The 23,164-nt window shown below is 39.2% G+C and overlaps 2 protein-coding genes across 4 annotated transcripts in view; both read right to left on the bottom strand.

Moving 5' to 3' along the window:
• Positions 1-213: 213 nt before the first annotated feature.
• Positions 214-9,612, bottom strand: LOC119126929 (cholesterol 25-hydroxylase-like). The gene is made up of 2 exons (XM_037258491.1): positions 8,956-9,612; positions 214-1,187 (listed from the first exon to the last, which is right to left on the bottom strand). The coding sequence occupies exons 1-2, from the start codon at positions 9,393-9,395 to the stop codon at positions 833-835; spliced, it is 795 nt and encodes a 264-aa protein (XP_037114386.1). The 5' UTR covers positions 9,396-9,612; the 3' UTR covers positions 214-832.
• Positions 9,613-10,331: 719 nt separating this feature from the next.
• LOC119126928 (erlin-2-like) overlaps positions 10,332-23,164 on the bottom strand; it is a 14,603-nt gene continuing 1,770 nt past the window's right edge. For 2 of the 3 annotated variants that reach the window (XM_037258488.1, XM_037258489.1), the window contains exons 3-12: positions 22,777-22,858; positions 21,677-21,723; positions 21,450-21,511; positions 21,242-21,367; positions 20,892-20,965; positions 18,265-18,323; positions 14,859-14,950; positions 14,682-14,771; positions 14,218-14,297; positions 10,332-13,877 (exon numbers count right to left, since the gene is read on the bottom strand). In XM_037258488.1, the coding sequence (XP_037114383.1) occupies positions 13,704-13,877; positions 14,218-14,297; positions 14,682-14,771; positions 14,859-14,950; positions 18,265-18,323; positions 20,892-20,965; positions 21,242-21,367; positions 21,450-21,511; positions 21,677-21,723; positions 22,777-22,858 (886 nt within the window). In that variant the 3' untranslated portion in view covers positions 10,332-13,703. Of the gene's footprint in view, positions 13,878-14,217; positions 14,333-14,681; positions 14,772-14,858; positions 14,951-18,264; positions 18,324-20,891; positions 20,966-21,241; positions 21,368-21,449; positions 21,512-21,676; positions 21,724-22,776; positions 22,859-23,164 lie in introns of all 3 variants that reach the window. The other variant, XM_037258490.1, reaches the window with a different exon arrangement.

Raw genomic sequence — 23,164 nt, 5'->3', positions numbered from 1 at the left:
CAAAAAGAAGTGTGACATTCCCGGGGATTTCTCGTCCGTATGCTTTTGGTTTCTTAATCTGGTCCCTGCGGGTTCATCACAAGACGAACAGGAGACCGTAAGGGCACAAAGGTCTTATAACGAGGCAGAAAAATAGAAATGTGAGCTTGAGTCTATGCTCTGCTCTCATGCTTTTACGGGCTTATCAAGTGCATCAGAAAGTGGAAACAGCTGTGGCGGGAAAAGGGACCGTTTATTTTAAATAATTATAGTTTATATAATCAAATGTACACAGAATCCTGACATTAACATTCTGCAATAATATATAATATAGTATACTTGCAATCAACATTTTACATTTTGGGCGATACTTGCAATACTGAGCAATTCACATAGATAAAAGATACATACATACTTTAACAATAAACAAATAATACATTTTATTTAACAGCGCCTAAAGGTCACCTAACATTGAGTAAAATTAAACAAAATAGTAATAAAACAATCGAAGTGGGAGATAATGTGAAATAAAATAAGATAAAAAAAAAAATGAAAATGAGTAAAAACATTTGCAATCAGGTGTTTTAAGCAGATCTAAAAAGATAGGTTTTGAGACCTGACTTAAAATGTAAAATAGAGTCGAGTCAGAGTTTCTTAAGCCAGGAGGTAGAGCATTGCATAACCTCCTGTAGTTCTTACAATCATTCCGACTAGTTTTCAAGAGTTCACATTTCTCCTTGTAAAATCAACAGCAAAGATGTTAGACTAGATTTCATACTGCCCGTTTTGTTCTGACATTAACTTCATATTGCTATAGCATTCATTAATTTATGAATGAAACTTGAATACAGTCTCAGTCCCCGCTGTATGTACCAAAGAGGTGGTCCCAATGGGTGAAATAGGGTGCAAAGTTGACATTATGTCGACGATGGTGAGTGTGGTGGTGAGAGGCTCCGCCTAAAAAGGGCAGCAGTCTGTCCAGAGCCCAGGGCAGGTTGTAGCCACAGTGTTCCTCCACCGCCAGCCAGGTGTTGAGAATGTGGAAGATGATCTGACTTAGGGGGTGACAGTTCACCAGACAGGTGCTGATCTGTGCTAGCAGCAGCAGGGAGAGCAACTCCAAGGGGCTGGCATCTTGAGCCTGCAGGGCGAACGGTATCTTGTGCTGGTGGTGCTGTTGGTGGATGTTGCGGTAAAGCCACAGGAACCTGAAAAGAAGCAAACAAGCAGAAATCACAGTCAAGACAAAATATGCTTCCAATGTGCTGCCATATTTCTTGCATTGATGATGAAATAATCATCACCATACAGTCTTCAAAGATTGGTATAAAAAAAGAGTTAAACTTTAAAGTTGAATACTAATACATCCATCCCAATTTTTATACCTCCATCCCAGAAGTGGGGGAACAAGTCACATGACTTGACTTGGGTCGGACTCAGTTTTTAGGACTTGGGGCTTGGTTAAAGCTTATGACTTGACTCTGACGGTATTAATGAGAGGACTTACTGGTAAACTTGAACATGACTCGAGAAGCCTGTCTATTTATATTTAATAACTTGCATTGACACTGTGCCATGTTGTTTTGGTTTTGAAGGAAAACTTTTTTCGTGTAGTGCGCACTGCCTTGGCAATGCACCAGTATGCGATGTATATCAAACTTCATCTGCAACTACAAGATGAACAAATCCAGGCAAGCCTAATTCGCTCCAGAGTTTCGCTTACTAATGATCAAACATTAGCTAAGCTTCACGTTGGCTTTGTGGTCTGTGTAAGACTGTAAAACTTGACTTATACCTTGCTTAACCCACTCAACTTGCTCGAAATTTAGTGGAGACTTGACTTCCTTTAGTTTCAAGGTCAAGGTATGAGTCTTATGACATGCACATATATGTGACTTACAATTTTGAGTCTTCATTGCATGCTTTTGTAATGTCAGGAGAAGATGAGTAGGGCTACTTTACAGAAAAAAAGATTCAAGTAAGAGGGGGAGAAATACAAACATACATAGGATGGATGGAGCCAAAACTCAAAGCCAAACCTTGAAACTGGTAGCGGACTCGCTAACCTAACTTGCCCAGCATGCTCCCACATGGTCATAACTGGTCAAATACAATGATACCTAACTTTTGGATAATGACAAGAGTTGAAAGAAAAGCGCTCAAAGGTTTTTGGGGGGTGCTGAAACATTGTGACGGATTGCAAACATTTGAGTTTCTTCTGATTAAGAAGACGGAAGGGGATCAAGATTCTATATGCAACCCGTTAAGTGTAAACATAGTGGAGCTTCACATGCTCTTTCTGAGGGAACTGCAGTTTTTCATCTTTGTTTACTTTGTTCATTTGGTATGTTTCCTTGATGGATTGAGCCACTGCCATGAAACCACTGGGGGCTATTACAATAAAAATGTTGGACAAGAAGCTATTTGTGTTTCATCAATTCAGTATTTTTCTTTCCGACACAAAAATAGATGTTGGCTACTGGCTCCCAACTCCCCATCTGTCCTGCTCTCTTGCTTTCTGTATCTCTTTTTAGGTTACGTAACAACATCAGGAAATAGAAAAGTTAAAACAATAAAGAAATGAATCAAGGGCAAGAACCCCGATTAATAAATAACAGGACACCATTGCACTATGGCTATGTGCAAGTGACTCAGGGGACTTTCCATTTTCATTCCCCATGAGCACCATGTGACTTTCGGTTAGGGAAGAGCAATTTGCGGCGGCTCACACCCACACTCAAAGTGGTGCACAAATAATTTTTGAGAATTAAAATGTTAACTGGAGCTGAGCAGTTAAAAGTTGTAATAACAGTGCTCAACACTAGATGGCAGAGATCACTCAAAAGCCCCTCCGACGCCAAGACTTTACTTCTTCATCAGAGAAGAAAAGCGAACAGGGCCTGGCCAGAAGCCAGGAACAAATTAGGGCAAGAAAATGCTATCTTTTAAATAAAATAGAAACAAATTGAATGTTCACCAAATTTAAACACTCAGCAGAGGGAATCATTCTAGTGGACTGTTGTAGTGACCTCGGATGAAGAAAGCAGAATTTATCAACACCTTCACTGGATGTTGCATGCCAAATCACGACTTTTGTGGACATTTCACACTGGACCTCATGTATCTTGGTTCTGTTCCTCATCCAAATCCTTAGACCTTGATTCCCGAATTAAATGTTCACTTTAGTTACATCAGAGAAGAGGATCTCTGACCACTGGTAAACAGTCCAGTCCTTCTCTTTGGCCCAGTTGAGACGCTTCCTTTGTTCATTCAGGCTCAAAAGTGGCTTAATCCAAGGAACCTGACAGTTGTAGCTCAGCTCCTGGATGCGTTTCAATGTGGTGGATTTTCAAGTTGAGACTTCCATCTCATTCCACTCGCTCTGAGTCTCTGCCAGATTCTTGTATCCTCTAGGCTTGAGAAACCGCACCTAACCAACCCTAAACCACAACGATTTATTTTCCTCCTGTCACTTTGTGCCCTCCAACTATACTTTCAATTGATATGTTTGAGGACAGCACAGCCACAGGCTGATTGCATCAATGCCATTGCATCGAGGCTGTGATTAAAGCAAAGGGAATTCCCAACCAAGTTCTATAGATCAGTGTGCCGCGGCACACTGGTGTGCCGTGAGAGATGTTCAGCTGTGCCGTGGGAAATTGTCCAACATTAAATACCGAGCGCATTGTAAACACGATCGCCAAACCACAGGTCAGTTAGCGCAAGGCCTGGTCAGCCACTTGCTAATCGTGCATGCGTGGCAAATCGGAGAATCTTGAGATTCTTGTTGTGGCATCGGCACATACTCTCAGTTCATGTGTGTGTTCCTGTTAGTGTTGGCTCGTGAGTGAACGATTAGTTCAAAAGAACGATTTTTCTTCAGTGAACGAGAGTATCTTTTTTCTTTTTTCAGTTCATATGACTTCAACCAGTAGGTGTCGGTAATGCGCATTGAAGCTGGTGCCACCTCGCCGTAAATCAAAACAAAGAAGAAAATGTTCACGAAAGAGTCGTGAATTGCATTTCCCGTTTACCAACTGAACGGATCTGTGAGTGAACGAGTCAGAGATTTGCATTTCTAGTTCATCGCGAGAACGGATCAGTGAGGGAACGAATCCTGACTTTCCCGTTCGTGAACGAGTCAATGGGTGAACTGCCTTCCCGTGCATCAACGGATCAGTCAGTGAACGTGTTGCGTCTCCTGGCGTGAACTATGTAAGCCAGAATGTTGATTTACGATTTGCCAAGGAAAGAAAGAACCACTCACTGAAACACCACTTCTATTATGCGCGTTCTCTCCAAGCTAACGGCTAACTTTCGTGCATAAAGGGACGCGCCGTTATGCAACAATGGGGAGATTATGCTTCTTTTTGGGTAATCTTGATTTTATAACACTTATAGTAGTTTTTAAATAACGTGTATGCATATATACGCCTAAATATTGTTATCCAATATATCTACTGCAATTTCACATTGGATTGCTGGTTTGAAATTTACTTTTAATATTATTATTATTATTTTTAATAAACATTCATGTTAAAACTTGTCTGGTGTTTTATTCCTTGTTTTTATGTTTGCCAATTAAAACATACAAATCAGACATTTGGTTAACTGCTTTATATGACAATATGTGTAGGTACACCTCATGGACACTTCAATAGGTACACTACACGAGGTAGAAAATAAATAAATAAAAAAGTAAAGGGTTAATTGCACATTTAGGTAAACTCTTGCACCTGGGACCAAACCAAGTTCTTACCGAGCAAGAGCCCGTGTCAGTCCAGTCTGCTATTTCGACCTGGCAGCCAACGATCGTCTGCACTGTTTTGTACTAGTAATGTGCATTCCAGTTAAAAGAACTGAATCTTTTGAATCGGTTCACTCAAAATATTTGTTCAAAAGAATCGTTCATCGAATCGTTCACTACACTTTCTTTATTTATTCTTTTTTTAAAATTTATTTTTACCTCGTGTAGTGTACCTATTGTAGTGTCCATGAGGTGTACCTAATCACAGGCCACTTCAATAGGGAAAAAGCTGAAGTGAAAGTGAAAAGTGCCACACCTGCCCTCACCCCATCTCCTGATTGGGTTAGAGCTAGGGTTAGGGTTAGAGCGAGGGTTAGGGTTAGAGCTAGGGTTAGGGTTAGAGCTAGGGTTAGGGTTAGAGCTAGGGTTAGGGTTAGGGTTAGAGCTAGGGTTAGAGCTAAGGTTAGGGTTAGGGTTAGAGCTAGGGTTAGGGTTAGGGTTAGAGCTAGGGTTAGGGATAGAGCTAGGGTTAGGGTTAGAGCTAGGGTTAGGTTTAGAGCTAGGATTAGGGTTAGAGCTAGGGTTAGGGTTAGAGCGAGGGTTAGGGTTAGAGCTCGGGTTAGGGTTAGAGCTAGGGTCCATAAAACCATATATATTCCATACAATGTGAGCGAGGGTTCCATAGTGTAGTGGTTAGTGCTCTTTACTCTCACCCCCGTGACCCGGGTTCAAATCGCAGTGAGACCTAAAATATTTCATCGTAGAAAAATTTGCAGCACAGTTCCTTGTGTGCTACCTCATACAACCATTTTAACTATTTGCTTGTGAGCTGCTCCCTGAAACCATATATAGTCCATGCAATGTGAGCGAGGGTTCCATCGTGTAGTAGTTAGTGCTCTCGACTCTCACCCCAGTGACCTGGGTTCAAATCCCAGTGAGACCTAAGATATTTTATAATAGAAAAATTTGCAACACAGTTGCTCGTGTCCTGCCCCATATAACCATTGTAACTATTTGCTTGTGAGCTGCTCCATAAAACCATATATATTCCATGTAACGTAAGCGAGGGCTCCATAGGGTAGAGAGTCCGTGTGATTCCCTCGTTATGTGCACCTGCGTGAAAAGTTTTAGCTCCTGTAGAACGTGAAAATGACCAAAAACCTTTCACGCAGGTGCACTTAACGAGGGACTCTTGGAAAACATGTTGGAATGCGGCCCCGAGGACTAAAGCTTGACACCTGTGACCTTTGACCATGATATTTCCCAAATAAAGTGGCCTGTTATTAGGTACACTTGAAAATGGCGGTGTACCTAATGGAGTGTCCGTGTGATTCCCTCGTTAAGTGCACCTGCGTGAAAAGTTTTAGCTCCTGCAGAACGTGAAAATGACCAAAAGCTTTTCACGCAGGTGCACTTAACGAGGGAATCTTGGAAAACATGTTGGAATGCGGCCCCGAGGACTAGAGCTTGACACCTGTGACCTTTGACCATGATGTTTCCCTAATAAAGTGGCCTGTTATTAGGTACACTTGAAAATGGCGGTGTACCTAATGGAGTGTCCAAGTGACGTCACAGATCAAACAGCCAATCAGGAGGTGGGGGTGAGGGCGGGTGTGGCACTTTTCACTTTCACTTAAGCTTTTTCCCTATTGAAGTGGCCTGTGATTAGGTACACCTCATGAACACTACAATAGGTACACTACACGAGGTAAAAAAAAAGAAAAAAGAATAAATAAATAAGAAAGTGTAGTGAACGATTCGGTGAACGATTCTTTTGAACAAATATTTTGAGTGAACCGATTCTAAAGATTCAGTTCAAACTGGAATGCACATCACTAGTACAAAACAGTGCAGACGACCGTCAACTGCCAGGTCGAAATAGCCGACTGGATAATGACATGGGCTCTTGCTCGGTAAGAACTTGGTTCGATCCACGGTGTCAGAATATATAAAAATGTGCTTTTGTTGTGCAATTCACCCTTTATTTTATTTTATTTTTATTTTTTTTACCTCGTGTAGTGTACCTATTGAAGTGTCCATGAGGTGTACCTACACATGTTGTCATATAAAGCAGTTAACCAAATGTCTGATTTTTATGTTTTAATTGGCGAATAAGAAAACAAGGAATAAAACACCAGACAAGTTTTTCCATAAATGTTTATTTGAAAATAATAATATTAAAAGTACATTTCAAACCAGCAATCTAATGTGAAATTGCAGTAGATATATTGGATAACAATATTTAGGCGTATATATGTGCATACACGTTATTTAAAAACTACTACAAGTGTTATAAAATCAAGATTACCTAAAGAGAAGCATAATCTCCCCGTTGTTGCATAACGGCGCATCCCTTCATGCAATAAAGTTAGCCGTTAGCTAGGAGAAAACGTGCATAAAAGAAGTGGTGTTTCAGTGAGTGGTTCTTTCTTTCCTTGGCAAATCGTAAATCGACATTCTGGCTTACATAGTTCACGCCAGGAGACGCAACACATTCACTGACTGATCCGTTGATGCACGGGAAGGCAGTTCAGCCATTAACTCGTTCGTGAACGGGAAAGTCAGGATTCGTTCCCTCACTAATCCGTTCACGCGATGAACTGGAAATGCAAATCACTCACTCACTGACTCGTTCACTCACAGTTCCGTTCAGTTGGTGAACGGGAACAGCAATTGACGACTCGTTCGTGAACGGGAAGTTACGTCATTTTCTTCTTCGTTTTGATTTACGGCGTGGTGGCACCAGCTTCAATTACTGACACCTACTGGTTGAAGTCATATGAACTGAAAAAAGAACGAATCACTTCCTAAAGTGATTCGTTCACTAACCCTAACCCTTGTATTTGTATTCGCCAATCAAAACATAAAAATCAGACATTTGGTTAACTGCTTTATATGACAATATGTATACATATATGTGTTTTACGTTGTTATATGAGTTGGTGTCCCCCAAAATAACAAATGTCGGCATAACGTTTTTTTTTTTATCAACCTTTTATTCAAACACATTCGGAATAATAACACCATTAACTATAACCCAACAAATACAAAATTAAAACATCAACGTCGGCATAACGTGTGTTGGCTGGTATAGCAGCAATGCTGTCTGTCACTCACTCGTGAATCTTCGCGAACGACTAATCAGCAGCGAGCGATAGATGGAGGAGGGACTTTACGAGTCAGTGACGTAATTTCCCGTCCACGAACGAGACGAGTCAGTGACGCAACTTCCTGTTCAGTGTGTGCGCGTGTGTGTGTGTGTGTGGGGGGGGGGGGGCGATTCGTTGAACGATTTGTTTGAATAAATCTTTTGAATGAACTGATTCTAAAGATTCAGTTCACTTAAAAGAACTGGAATGCACATCACTACTTGCTGTGTGCTTTTACTAACAGTGACACTATGACGGCTGTGGTGCGTTTTTGGTCCGATGGAAATCAGAGCATGTAGTTCAACGGTAGAACCTGGATTGTTCATTTTTCACCAACGTAAAATACACAGTCAAGTCGAGACACCTCAATTATTCGACTCACCATACATATATAGGAGTAGAACTTTACATCTTTTGTTGTAATATAACTGATTTTAATATAGAAGCTGGTGTAACACAACAGATTTTTGTTGGTGGTGTGCCTCGAGATTTTTTCCAATGAAAAGGTGTGCCGTGAATGAAAAAAGGCTGGGAAACACTGCTATAGATTGACGTTGTTTTGAAAATACCATATTTTGATTGATTTAGTTTATCCTAATTTCTTTGTTTCTGCAAAAACTGAGATGTTTCCATTTCCTATTTTGGTGGGTTTCATGAGCTGGAAGCCCACATCTTTAAAATAATCATAATGATGGAAGTTTAATATTTTGAATGGAAATATGGAAACCAAATTTTCCATGTTATTCCATATTCAAAAGGGTCTGTATAAACTACAAAAGTCACATGACCAAACCATGAAAACAGTTTCCTGAGCCATGCGCAACTGTGATGTCATTTTCACATTCCGCAAATGAAATCTTAATCATAATGCTATAAGGGGCGCATACAACAGATTTCATTGTGAAGAAATTTTAGACAAAGAAATATTATTGTGAAGAAAGTTCATACTTGGCTTCCGCTTTAAACTGAAGTTAAATGTGTCAACATTTTACTTGGTTATTTTCAGCATTTCATGTACGACAGTTTCAGGTATGATAATAATAATAATAATAATAATAATAATGATTTAATTTTGCTCACCTGTGCATACAGAGGTGCCAAAAGAAAAAAAGCGTGTCAAAAAGCAGGAAACAGGCAAAGACGTCCACAAAAAGCTGCCAGCTGGTTGGAGACCGCTCGAGTAGTTGAGGGGGGCTCCTCGATATCTGGAGGAGCGCGCTTGCGGGGAGCACAACGGTCAGGTATTGGACCGCGATCTTCCACAGACACTTCAACCATGCGCGTAGTTGCGGCGGAGGCTCGTCCGCTGAGATTCTCCACGCGCGGAGTCGCTGACTGACTCCGGCCAGGTGGTCCAGCACCAGGAAAGGTGCGCAAAACGTGACGTGGGTCAGGAAAGCACAGAAGGTGGGCAGGTAAGGGGAGAGTAGGACCCCCTCGTGTTCACTCCTCAAGTAGTCCCACAGCCTTTGGAGCATTTGCCCACATGGGTCTCCACGCTGCGTAAAAGGTGCACTCATCACGAGGTAGCGATGTGTATCTACATCTTCTTCAGTGTCATTCTAATAAGTACTCTGAGTCACTTACACTTCGAAGTGAATGCAAATATTTTGTCGCAATCGTCACCCTTCAAACACACCTTGAGGAAAGGCCCGGGATGCGTTTTCCTTTAATAAGTACATCGTGTTTCTATTTCCCAACATCACTTTCCACAGGCGGGAGAGTGATGTTGCGCCCCCATATTTTCCAGCCCACACAGTTAGAGGAGGGGCAGAACATCGCCACACACGGCTCTGGAATCTTGAAAAACAGTCGGGAGAAAAAAGATTTATATACTCACTTAAAAGCACTTCTTGCAAGTTAGATTAGGTATTTCTTTATGAAGCTAATACCATGCAGCGTTTATGCAGCGAGTCTTATAAAATCTAAAAAAAAAAAAAAAAAAAATCTTACGATTAGAATATAAACTCCGGCCCTCAACAAGGGGCATTTAAGAGCACGAGCGGAGAATATAAGAAAGAATTTACTTTAAGCGCACTTTACGTGCTCTCACATTCAAAAACAGCGAGCATCCTACAAACATGTTCTGTTCTTGAATATCGCGTTTGTGGTCAATGATAATGAATGTGAATCATCATGTCATTTTTTTCATTGAAATATTTTTGCATTGAGCTACACGTTTGGGCTTCTCTATGTAGTAGTCATTTCTTGTGCTCAAGGCCATGTGCCCTCATCCCATGAGTTGGCAACGTTGCAGCAAAGAAGAAAAAAACTTTTCTTTGGATTTAATATCACTATTTGTAAATAGCAATAATATCATAATTTAGATATCCTAACATTTTGGCACACAATCATTTTAAGGTGGTCCATCACACAACTGTACACAGAGTAGACCTTGCCAGGATAATAGTTGATGCAATTCACTTGGGACAATACAGAAGTTTTACTTCAACCACTTAAATAAATCCAGTGTTTTATTGTCAGTCTTTTTTTTTTTTCAACTGAAATCATTGTACAAAATACAGCCTTTCATAACATTGTCAATTTTGTTAGTCATTAAATCCACACAGCATACCACGTTAAGACCATTTGGATCACCACCAGAGAGAAGAAGCAATAACATACAGTACAATGAATTAGGACAACAGATATTAAATAGCAGTTGTAATAGATTACATGACAGTTGTTCTTAATTGCTTGTGTGTGCTTACTATAACGTCAGATATGCTCAACAAATCTAATTATTTCCAGTTTTTGGATATAGGAGTACCTCATGTGTCATAACAAAGGTGAGTTTATAACTTGACCCATAAGTTACAGTAAGGTCCAGGAGTGTTTGGACAATGACATTTTACAATTTTGAGTTTGAGGAAAGAAAACAACTACAATTACGTTAGGACAAAAAAACAAAACAAAACAATAAACATGAGTGTAAACTTCAGTAAGCGTTAACAAGTTTTCACCAAACGCAAGTCTACTTTTACGTGATCATGTGCAATGATGTTGGTGGAAATGTGAATTATGATGGTAAAAAAAAAGTGGAATAAATTTAAAGATATGGAATGATACTGAAAGATGATGAAAAAGGGCTGATACTCACAGAAAAATGTTTTCCAGAAAAATATTACTTAAACCATTCAAAAGCAGTGCCTAAAGATGATCATGAAATTTTTTCCCAAGGTTAATTGAAAGAGCTGAATATTTTGAATTACAAATGGGAATATTGGTAATTTGTTATGTTGAATGCATCATTGGGAATGAACGGGAACAATTTTGAATGGAAAATAAAGTGTTAACAGCAGGAAAACTGATTTTCTTTGGGATGTGAATTTCTGGATAACGTTGAAATTGGAATGGTGAGACTAGATTGAGAATTGTAATGACATCAGTCACACAATTAATTATGGCCATTTTATGCAGAGTACATTCATTTTTTGGGGCTTAATAAGAACTGGACAAGTCATTCGCAAGAAGGTAATTGGCCAAGTGCCGCCCATCCAAATAGAACAGGTAAGTCTGCAGGTGACATCTGAGAATGGGGCCATCTGTAAGAACAGCATACATATGAGGAACAAGCTAAAACCTCAAATGTATCTATATGAACATGTTGGTGTTAGATTACAAATCATAATTAAAAATTAGAGTTCTTGTCAGCATCTAGGGTACAGAGGTAGATCATCGAGGTAGATGATTGGTTAATGTTTTCTACCAACGAGTATACAATACACAACTTCAATAGAAGTCTGGAATAGTTTGGAAAAGGAAAGCAAATCATAAAAAACTACATTATAATCAAATGAATGTAAATAGTAATACACCGCTTGTACAACAAGAGGGAAGCCAATTCAACTTTGCAAGAAAACATCCCAAAAGCCTCTAATTTTCTGCCATCAGATTTTTGGGGGACACATCTAACCAAGAAAACACAGTCAGCCAAACCTCACAATGCATGAATAAATTTACTCAAAGCATATTGGGAAAAAAATATTAAGACATGGAATAATCTACGATGACCAAATCAAATTTTGACTGATCTCATCCCAGTACACCATGATTTTCACTTATTTAACATGAACGTGAAGGTAGAAGTGCATCCCGAAATAATTACAAATAAATGGATAAAAGTGAAGGTCGCTGCAGTGAAGGACTGGTAAAGCATCACCAAAGAGCGCCTGAGTTTCTCAGGTTTGTGATGTCCTCCAAGTAGTCAGGATGCAGATGTAGAGTTTAATAATAATTAAAAAAAAAAAAAAAAATCCTATTTATTTGTCATTTTGCTCAAATACTTTAGGCAAGTCAACATTTGGTGAGTATATGGTACAAAATTGAGTCAGTGAAAACAGTGTTAATCTCAATAAAATGATGAATAATTCCAAAATGTTAAATGTCAGACTTCAACAATTTAAAGAAACTTCGACTCTTAAATTCTATCATGGTCAATTGTGGTGGAGTATTAAGAAGAAATCTAGAAAACTATGTTGATTTCCAAATACTTCTGAACAAAACTGTATTAAGTTTTTTTTTTTTTTTGGACAGAAAGAGAAACAGAAATAATTCCAATCATTTAAATATTTGTTGAACTGCAACACACATGCACTCATGTTGGACTTTCACCCAAATAAAAATTTGCAATGTATACGTAAAACTACATACTACTCACAATAAAACATGTGCTCGCATAGTCCATTCCAAGTTAAAGCCTTACAATTCAAATTCACGCTTGTTCATCAAAATGTTTTGTTTGGACTGGAACATAAACAACTTCAGTCTTGCCAGTCCAAGAACAATCATGTCTGCATTCAATAATGCATCAACAAGAGGGGCTCCAGCAAGAATCCCGAGTGGCCTGTATCGCTTTGGTCAAACAAACTAAATGTCTCCCAATGCCTGGTCCATGCTTGTTCTGTGAAGCCAGTTCATGTAAAGTTCAAAATTATTCCTACGAAGCAAATAAACTGAGGTTTTAGGGATTCAAAGATGCCATGCATTGCCTCTCATCCACTTCATGACAGATGAGAGATGATCAGTATATCCTACGAGAGTCTAAATGTGATTGAGGTCATCTGCTTGACACGTGAAAGCAGTGTAATTTTTCAGTACTGAAAGTGGTGCAAAGATTTGATCATTTAACATGGTGCTAGCATTATTAAAAAAAAAAAACATGGGGGGCACTTGAAAGTTTGGATTTCCAATATTTTTAGCAGTTGTGGGCACATTAGTCCATTCTGTATCGGTAGTGAGGGTGCAGCCTGATAGTCATGTGTTGAAAAGTAAGTCGACACTAGCGCGGTGACTAGTACTGTAAAAACAATATGGGCCAATGTCTTTTTTTAAAACTATTTGAGTGAGTATCAACTTGTGCTGCATTTGCGCGTAATATCGGTAAATACATTATCAGCGTCGATTGGCTGTCTTGGGCGGACTCAGACGTCCGAAAATAATGACTGGATTGCATTTATTCCATAACCCATCACCTAATTTGTCACTGTCATTAAGAAATGGCCAAGAATGAGTAACATTTGTTGGGATGAAGTGGAAGATATTTCAGCTGTCATTTGCTTGTTGCCCGTGTTCCTTGCTTGCAAAATAAACTCTAGATGCTGTGTAACATTTTCCAACCCTGAAAGTGTCCTAGTCTGAGGTTTTACATACCTAGTCAAACAGCGACATGTTTTTAAAGCAGTGATTCTGAGATACTTGAGAAAATAAGGAGCCTGGTCAGCAGAGTGTCTGGGCTGGAGGGTGAAACACTTTGAGTCATTGCCCTCCAGCATCAAGTCCACCACCCTGGGTCGTCCTCTTGCTCCCAAAATGATGCACATTCCCTGCTAATCCATGTCCAAATTCTGCTCTGCCACAAGATCCATGGCTGCAGAGGACTTGAGTGCGCTGCCAGCAGAGTCCATGAACATCTGGGGTATGTCTTTCCCAAAGTAGATTTTGCTGTTGGCAGCAATGGCGTTGTACTTCATCAGCTGTAAGTATTCAGGTGTTAACTTCAACTGGAAGAGAGGAAACACAATGTCAATCTGTGAACGTGGAGTTTGTCTTGGCCCTTGGCGTGGTTCACATAGATTTGTACAGTTACGCATGTACTCTGGTGTCTTCAGTAACACTGAATTCAACATCAATAAAGAGCAACAGGCATCACACTGTGAGTATAGGTGAGTAAAGGTTTATTCCTCTCTTCTATTTGAATAATATTTTGTCTTATTCTAGCAACAACCAGAGCAGCTGTTGGTATACTTATTTAAGACCGAACTCTATAGAAATTGCCTCATTTCGCTAGGAGACCTGCTGACCTGAAGTTGCGTTATCATGCAGCTTTTCTTTCTCTCTCACCTTGTTGGCCTCTGCTGCTTTCAGTGTAGTGTAGAATTCAGCATCTGCTCTGGCCTTCTGCCGTGCCAGGAAGGCCTCATCTGTAAACCACAGCAAAAGTATGTCGAAAGGGAGCCTAAAACCACAACAGTGGCATCGAGAAAAAAGGCTTTAGTGACTGATAATATTTGTCCTCATCAGAAGCATTTTTCTTTCTTTATTCAGGCGGAGATCTGTTTCACGATCACATGACTTGACAACATGGCAGAGAAAGAATGTCGAGCTGTTGAAAGGCCCAACTTGTACTATTAACACTGCATGTACTGTAGCAATGGCTCACCCACATAAACTAGTCAGCACATTAGTCATTATTCGAGCGTGGCTGTGCACATCCTGCTGCAACTTGCCAAATACCTTCTGCTGTACAAAACCAATAGATTCTGCTACAAATAATTTATCATCAGACTAAGACCAAGGACACAAACCTTCAATTTCTGAGATCTTTTTGTCAGTTTCCTTCTCCATGACTCTTTGTCCAAACTTGATTTCGGCCACTTGGGCCAATTTCTCGGCCTCTGAAAGACAAATCATCAAAATTCAGTCTTGTTTCCTCGACTCCTCTGGCCGTCACATCATTTGTGTTTAAAATAATCGTCTGTTACCAATCACAGCTTTGATCCTTTCTGTCTCTGCCTCTTTCTCCACCACCTTTTGCGTCTGCTGGGAGATCAGCAGCTTTGTCTTCTCGCTCTCCCTATGGGAAACGTACAACCTTGAATACCGGAGGCGACAAATGCCTCCAATACAAGTGCCATTGGTACTTTGTGTCTGTTAAGACTGTCAGGCACCCGCATCACACACATTATATATTTTCTCAAAAGCCGACAGTGCGCCTTATAGTCCGGTGCGCCTTATATATGGACCAAATTCCTAAATTTGAACTGGCCCGAAGCATTGTGTCATGAAATCAATCATAAGTGGTCCGCTGAAGACTATGAATCATGAATCAAAAAGACTATGGATCATTATTTTGTGATTATAAAGTAATTTGTTGCGTCTGAAGTTGAAATAAAAAAGATAAAATGGAGAATGATTTGATTTGGATTAAAAATCTGACATGATGCATTAATGGTGCGCCTTATAGTCCGGTGCGCCTTATAGTCCGGAAAATACGGTACAGTGATTGTTGGTTTCAACACTGAGGCAAGATGCCATGGAACACAGCGCATTTTAAGGAGGCATATAACCGCTGTCCCAGTTTGAAACCTAATTGGGCAATGATAATTCTTGACCAATTGTGTCCAGATAACATACAATACAATGAAGAGTGTGCATTTGTTTACTCATGATTACAACACAAATTACTTATGAAGTCGTGGTTTAAACCTAACTCTTAAAATTCTGGACAAACACTATTTGGTCTGAGAAAGTGGTGTCAAACACATTTTGGCGCGGGCGACATCGTAGTCATAGTTTCCCTCGGAGGGCCATTATGGTTGTCAATGTCTTGTATATATAGTATAGGCTACAAAACAAACAACTAGTTTTGAAATCAAACTAGTAAAAACTGTTCAAATACTTTAAAAAGACAAATAGTAATAAAAATTGCAAGCAATGTTTATTTTTCTATTTTTAAGTGAAGATAGTTTGTAATCTTAGTAATGACACAAAGTTGATGAAAAATTTGTCTTCGAGGGCCACATAAAATGATGTGGTGGGCCGTATCGGGCCCCAGGGCCTTGAGTTTGACACCAATGATCTAACATATAATTGCATTCCTGGTTTATTCCTGGTTTTTCTCTGGCTTTCTGTGCTTCCTCGCAGTTGGTGGGGATTTTATTATGGCTTGTTTTACAGGTATGATGAAAGGCACACTTTGCAGCCATAGCAATAAATGTTCACTACCTTCAAGGAAAGAGTTGTTTTTTAGATATTTTATTTGTTTGGGTATGGTGCTTGATTATCAAACTTTTAAACTCGGTATTCATATAAAAGTGAGCCCGCGTTGACCTCTGGATTGCAGAGTGACAGCCAGACAGCAACATTTCAAACACGTTGCTGCATAATGCGCTGTGAACAAGGAAATTAATTACACTATAAAGTTTCAATAATGACTCATAATGTCAGGTAGAATTCCCACACCGACACCTCCCCCCACCCACACACAAATATAACACCATCTGACTTGAGTTTCCAAACACCACTTTGTTCAAGTTGGTATCCATTGACTGATTATCCAGACCGCGTCATCCTCATTATACCTTAAACGGCTATTTAATATGCATTTAAAAAATGTATACTTTGTAACATTGTCGTTGAGAAAGGGGCACTTTGCTAACATTAAGCTCCCATACACTGTTTCAAAGATGTTCACGTGTTTGTTTGTTGCTTTATAATGTTGAATTTATTATCAGTGTATTCTTCATAGCTACTTTTGTTGTATTCATTCTGTTTGTAAAATTAGGTTCTCTAGTAAAAGGGTTAAAAAACTGTGCTAAAAAGAAATCACCGTATCCTTGCTGATGTCAATGTTTGTGTAACAATTAAGTGTTTATATCACGTCACTTTCTTTTGCTAAAATAAACTAATTCATTTGACCAGTTACTGTCGCCGCATCATTTAATTTGGAATCTAATGTTGGTGGAATTTTTATCATGTCCTTGATATTTAAGATATTCATGTTCCACAATTCTAGAGACATATTAGATTGCATTGAATTGAAAACATTCTAAATTGAATTCTTGTAAATCTAAATTGAATTGATTCAGGAAATTAGTATTGCTCAATAGCAAGCTCTATTTGCAGCATTAGAGAGGACAGCAACAACAAAGCTGTGTTTGTCCGCTCATGCTGTGCATATCTGCTAGCATCAAAAGTTTGATGGGAATGAAGCAGATCATGCTCTAGCCATTATCTGATAAGATAAGCCAGTTGGAAATTACTACAAGTTTTGACCTGCTAATTTTCCAATGCACTTGCCAGCTTTTGCCATGCAGGTGAAAAGGCCAAGACATAATTATAGGGCTTAGACTATTTCCTTCAGTCAAATGATGTTTCTGCTTGGCTCTGGGTGCCTAGCTGATGGAAAAATCCAACATTGATGTGGGAGGTAAGATCTGATTTGCAAGCTATGATAAAAGCTCACCTGCAAGTTGATGCAAGCACTGTCGTGTATCTGTTGAAACCCACTACGACTTAATTTTGCAAACGGATTTCAAAAGCATTACATACATGATGAAACACAGGGAAGAAAGTCATTGTCAATCGGAAAAAAATATAGTCACGGAATAAATTACCGTATTTGCCACACCATAAGGCACACTTAAAAGTCTTTCATTTCCTCCTAAACCGAAGGTGCGGCTTTTAATAAGGTGCGTCTTTTGTGTGAACCGAATTCCAAAATCTGTGAAAGCTGCCGCCACATGCAGGGCCGTAATATGTAGACGTAATATGTAGACGCGATGAACCATTCAGAGGACATTATGTTGTACGTAAAATACGTAGACCGGGGCGGTAAACCGATCAGAGAACTGTATGTAATACGTAAAGTAGGTACCTCCGCCGCAATTGATAAATAAATTCTATTGGTTCGTGCAAAGCAAACGGCATGAGGGTCCTCTAAAATGGCATTGACATAGAGACATGCTTACGAGGCACAAGTCAAGATTTCTCGATCATTGCTGAAGAGCAACGTTTGACGAGAGGGAACTTGTCATGTTTAATGGCGAACTTGCCCAACTGTTTAATTTGGATACAGAAGATGATGATTTTGGTGGATTTGCGTATAAATATTGATTAACAATAATGTGAGTTCAGTACAGTACATGGTTAAATAGCAGAATAAAGTACAACCAAAATTTTGTTTGTTTGTTGTTTTACAGTTGCTCCAACAGAACACTTGTTGGTCATCCCTGAAGGCAAACTAAGATGCGCAAAGATTGACATGAAGAAAGTGATTACTATTAGGTTAGACTACAAGACTCGGTAGTGTGACTTAAAAGAACATGTACGAAACACGGAGACTCAGGGAACATTTCATGTTAACACAAAGAAGAAAAGAAAACTTACATGAGCTCGTAGTTTCTGCGGATGCTCTCAGGGATGTTGGGCTTTGTGACCCGCACGGCCTGATACACGACAAGACAGAAAAGACCGGTTAGTTCTTTAAGCAAAATGTTGCGCAAGAAGTGTTTACCACAAGAAGAATAAACCGAGGCAGATGTGGAAGAGCTCAGATCTAAAAGCTCAACATCCTCAATGTGACAAGACTACTGCCTTCCCAGAAAGAGCAGCAATTGTTATTTCAACTGGTTTTGATTATTTATAGGAAACTTCAGTAATAAAACACAAGGGGAAGTGTAACACTCGGGAATGAAATGTGTGTTTATCTAAGGACTTTAGGGGGGGTTCTTTATTGAACTCCCCCTTTCCTTCAAAAAGAACGCAGCTGATGACTGATCCTATGGGGACTGTGAGGGTCTTTGCAGAGGTTGTGAAAGCTAACAATAAATGCCTTCTGGTCTTTTAGTGACACCATATACACTGTGTCTACTGAGCTGACATGAAACTCGTGAGGGGTTCAAATGATGGTTAAACATTTTCACAAAGGATTGTGGTCTAACTATACATCACATTAAAAGATTTGCACTAGCCACCTTAGTCCCACCTGAATATTATTCCAAACATACCAAAACATTCAGGTCAATCGTATGAATATTAACTTTTTGGTATGTTTTTGTTTTATTATAGCAAGTGCCCCAGTCCATTGAAAAAGGGCCATAAAAGCAGCCCGGCTGTAACCTCAACACTCTCACAACTTTTAGGATGAAGTAGTAGTCCTTGACCACCCCTAAACATGGACACCTGCTGCATTTTATTTCTAAAATCTATCTATTTAATCCAGTGGTACAAGTGGAAATATAAGTACTCTTAGATCCTGTTATAAAACACATTATGTATACAGCCGGTGGGTTCTAAACTATCCAGTGATCGAAAGCTTGAAATCCGAAAACTTGCAAATACAATGCGTGTTGTTACGACAGTAAAAATTCCTTGTACGCAACTTTAAATTGAATTTGACGAGACAACCAGAAAATCAATTGGTAACCAAATATAACAAGGTCATACTGAAATAATAGCAACAAAGTCTCTTCAGACACAAACTTTTCTCCTTTGAACAGACCTTGGCCATTACTACTTTGTTGGCTTGAAGGCAATTTTTATCAAGGTATTTACTTTCCTAGCCTGCCATCCCATGATTTGTGGATGAAGTAAGTATTTCAGGTTGGAAAAACTTTGATTTTTGCGGAAAGGCTCTATTAATAACTTTATGGATCCTTGGCAGGCTTTTTTGCCACTGGTTGATACTATCACTCAATAGTACTGAGGCAGAGGTGAAGTAGGTTGTACTGAATTTTCTTTTCCCACATCTTCTGTGAATGATTACTCCTGGATGAATGGTTGTTATTGTTTCTGTGTGCAGCAGCTGATTTGCTGCAATGTCTGGGCCTGAGTTCAGGGATGGGGGCTTAAGGGGAATAAACATATAATTGTGCTGAAACCAATTTGCTAACGTTTTCAGCTTTGACATTTGTTTGGTTAAAAACCAATAAAGAAAGGGGGAATAAAAGCAATAAAAAATAATGAAAAAAAGAAATACTGGCTGCCTCTGCTTTGTGCGCGTGGTGCTGTGCGTGCATGGAGTACACATTTACAATGAGTAAACACAATCGTCACAGATTAAGAAAAATATGTGCCTTTGAGTATTTTTATATTACCTGTCTGTATGTGAACCCATTTTCTTTTTTGAAGGAATATTACTCCCAAAGTTTTTTCAATTAGCATGTGAATGGGATATTACATTAACTTCAGCATTTGCACTGGCAATGTATATAAAACGAAGCATGTTTTGTATTCAAACTAACATTGTGTGTTATCCTTCGGGCTATGTTTTGAGTTTTATAATAATCTCACACTGGGATGTCGTTAATAAAGTGAGGGAGGGCAGAATCGCATACGTACCTACTTGCTGTACAAGCAAGATAGTACATTCAGGGTGTTTTCACGTCGTAAACTAGCAAACATACAATGTTTCTTTTTCTTTAATGATTTCTTTTAGGATTGTGAGAAGCCAAATTCAATAGGATCAAATTTCAATAAATCGCCCATCCCTAATGTTGTAATACTTGTGTTAATAATCCCACACAGGTTTCACGTCATTACTGCAATGTTCAGTGATGGATGAATTCAACGTGACCGTTCAAAGAAAAGGATAACATCATATTCACACGCAGTTTTTTGAGTGGATCAGGTTGTCGTGTTACAACAAGAGGCAATGATGAAGTAGACAGGCACAAAATGATGTTATCACAATGTGTTGTGCCAGATCCAGTTTTCTAGCATTGCACAAGGTGTTATATAATGGTCTCATTCAAAATAATAAGGGTCCTGCAAACAAAACAAACATAATAGCGGGGAGACAGTTACAATTTCCCTTTCACCAAAATTACGAGTATCAGATTAAGGAAAAGTGAAAACCTTGAAAAATCCATTACTGAAATTGAAAAGCCCCAGTAAGGCAAGATCAGTGGCAGATTGTTATAATACATTAATTAATTAATTAATTAATACAACCAAAAAGTTAAGCGACGTCCATTTGGGTCATCATGATTTTATGGTGACTATTTTCACTGTACCTGTATGATGAGACCAGGTGCCATGCTTGTTAGATCTTCTTGCAATGTTAGTTTCAGGTTTTCGTCGATTTGGTCTGAAGAGGAGATTGTGGGTGTGCAGATGAGAACATGACTTCACAGACAAACTATAACCACACAATAACAAAAATGTAGACCAAAGCGGGACCAAAGTGTGCAATTGTTCGCCCATTGGAGCTTTTTTTCAGGTTGATATCAGAGAGCGTCTGTCGATGTGTATTGATTTATTGTTTTTGATAAGGCAAGTTTTGGTGAAGTTATGCTGCTTGTTCTACTGACTTGTTCTACTTGAGCATTAGTTGTTATTTGAGTCTGTCAAATGTTGTACCTACCAAACAGACCGATGTAGACCTCCTGCAGAGAGTGAACACTGCAGAACTGGTTGAGTTCGTGGTGAACCTTGTTGAATATTAAGGCTTTGTCGTAATCTGCAGTGAAATTCTTCACTATGTCAAACACTGTAAAGGGAGAGACAAACATGACATCAAACACAGAACATGCTGACTTCCTGAAGGATTAAATAGTTGTTTTATTGCTTACCTGCTGAGGGAACAAGGTAGTTCACAACCTCTATTCGATCAAAGTAGATCATCACTCCACCACTGAAAGAGTTTTTATTACTTTTATTGAGTGAAACATTCTTCTGAAAACGACGGCAGTGCATTTTCTTTACTTATATTCATAAAGTATCATGAATATATTGTGTCGTACAACATTAGTGAAACACATCAAGATGCCACTTAAAACAATCAAAACAGAAAGCCTACCTAGTGCCACAGGGAACATTTTTCACCTCATCTGTCTGCAGTGTCGTCTACAGGACAAGAACAAAGCCTTATCAGGACAAATCAACCAACGCGATTATCAGACATCAGTTTCATTTGATACAAAAATGGGATGATTTACATTTACAATTTTAGTCATGACATTGCTTCAAATATTTGAAGGGTTGTCCGTCTGTCCATGCATCAGTCCGTCCATGCATCAGTCCGTCCATGCATCAGTCCGTCCATGCATCCATCCATCCATCCATCCATCCGTCCATCCATCCATCCATCCATCCATCCATCCATGCATCCATCCATCCATCCATCCATCCATCCATCCATCCATCCATCCATCCATCCATCCATCCATCCATCCATCCATCCATCCTTTTTAGGATTATTAAAAACCAAACAAACAAACAGGGAGATAAATCACTATTAATATCAATACAAAATACTTTCAATATCAGGAAATCAGGAGGAATACTTCGACTCCATTCTGATGTAAATAGCTAATTATGGCATTAAGTTACGAGTAAAAAAAAAAAAAAAGCATGTTTTGAGCACACAAGAACAGTGCTCATCAATGACATTGAACCAACAAAGTGCAAGCACGCATGTACTTGCACACGCTGAACGATAGTGTGGCTGAATGATGTTTAAAAAAAATAATAATAATAATCAGGAAGGGTATAGGATGTAGAAGTAAAGAAGTTCCCCATCCGTCATACTAATTTCAGTATTATCTGGCTATTAGCCAGAGCCTCAGCATCACAATGTCATCCCAGTCAGGTAAGTCCTTTGGTAATAATGAGCCCGTTAACTAGTTAAAGTAGACTCAGGGAGGTTGTTTAACTGTAATGCATGCAATGTAAGTCACATTTTTGGGAAAAACACTCTACAAAAAACAAGACCAAAAACAGAGGAGTTTGAATTCACAGCCAAAATACACCCTTCTGTGAACGTGTCATTCCGAGTCAGAGCCCGAATGTTAATGTCAAGTCGCCCCTTACAGTATAAGCTACCGGACCAATTGTTTTTTTTTTTACCTGGTACAATACAAATATATTATTTTTGAAACACGCATTCACTTGAATTACCTGCACAGACTTGAAGGACGTGATGAATGGAATCATAAGATGGAAACCAGGTCCACTTGTGGTGGTCAAGAGAGCTCCTCCCCTGTTTTGCAAAAAAATTAAGGAATCCTAGTGAGGGATTATAAAACAAAGAACTCTTTCTCAATTGTAATGAATTAGGACATCGGAACCACTAAAAACATCCAGTGCCCTAAAGGCTGAACAACTGTGAAGCAAATTTAAAAAGGTGTAGATATAATCAAGGGCAAATTAAATGGCCCCGAGATCGACACCGAACTTGAAAGGCAGCATGAGCTATAAATGCAAGCAACTGAACCACACAATCGATCACTTTCAATCAAAATCATTTTCAATATTAATATTCGAATGTTCAGATATCACAATGATA

Source organism: Syngnathus acus, chromosome 9 (genome assembly GCF_901709675.1).
Source record: "Syngnathus acus chromosome 9, fSynAcu1.2, whole genome shotgun sequence".
NCBI classification, from domain to species: Eukaryota; Metazoa; Chordata; class Actinopteri; order Syngnathiformes; family Syngnathidae; genus Syngnathus; species Syngnathus acus.
This window is presented reverse-complemented; position numbering and strand designations above follow the sequence as displayed.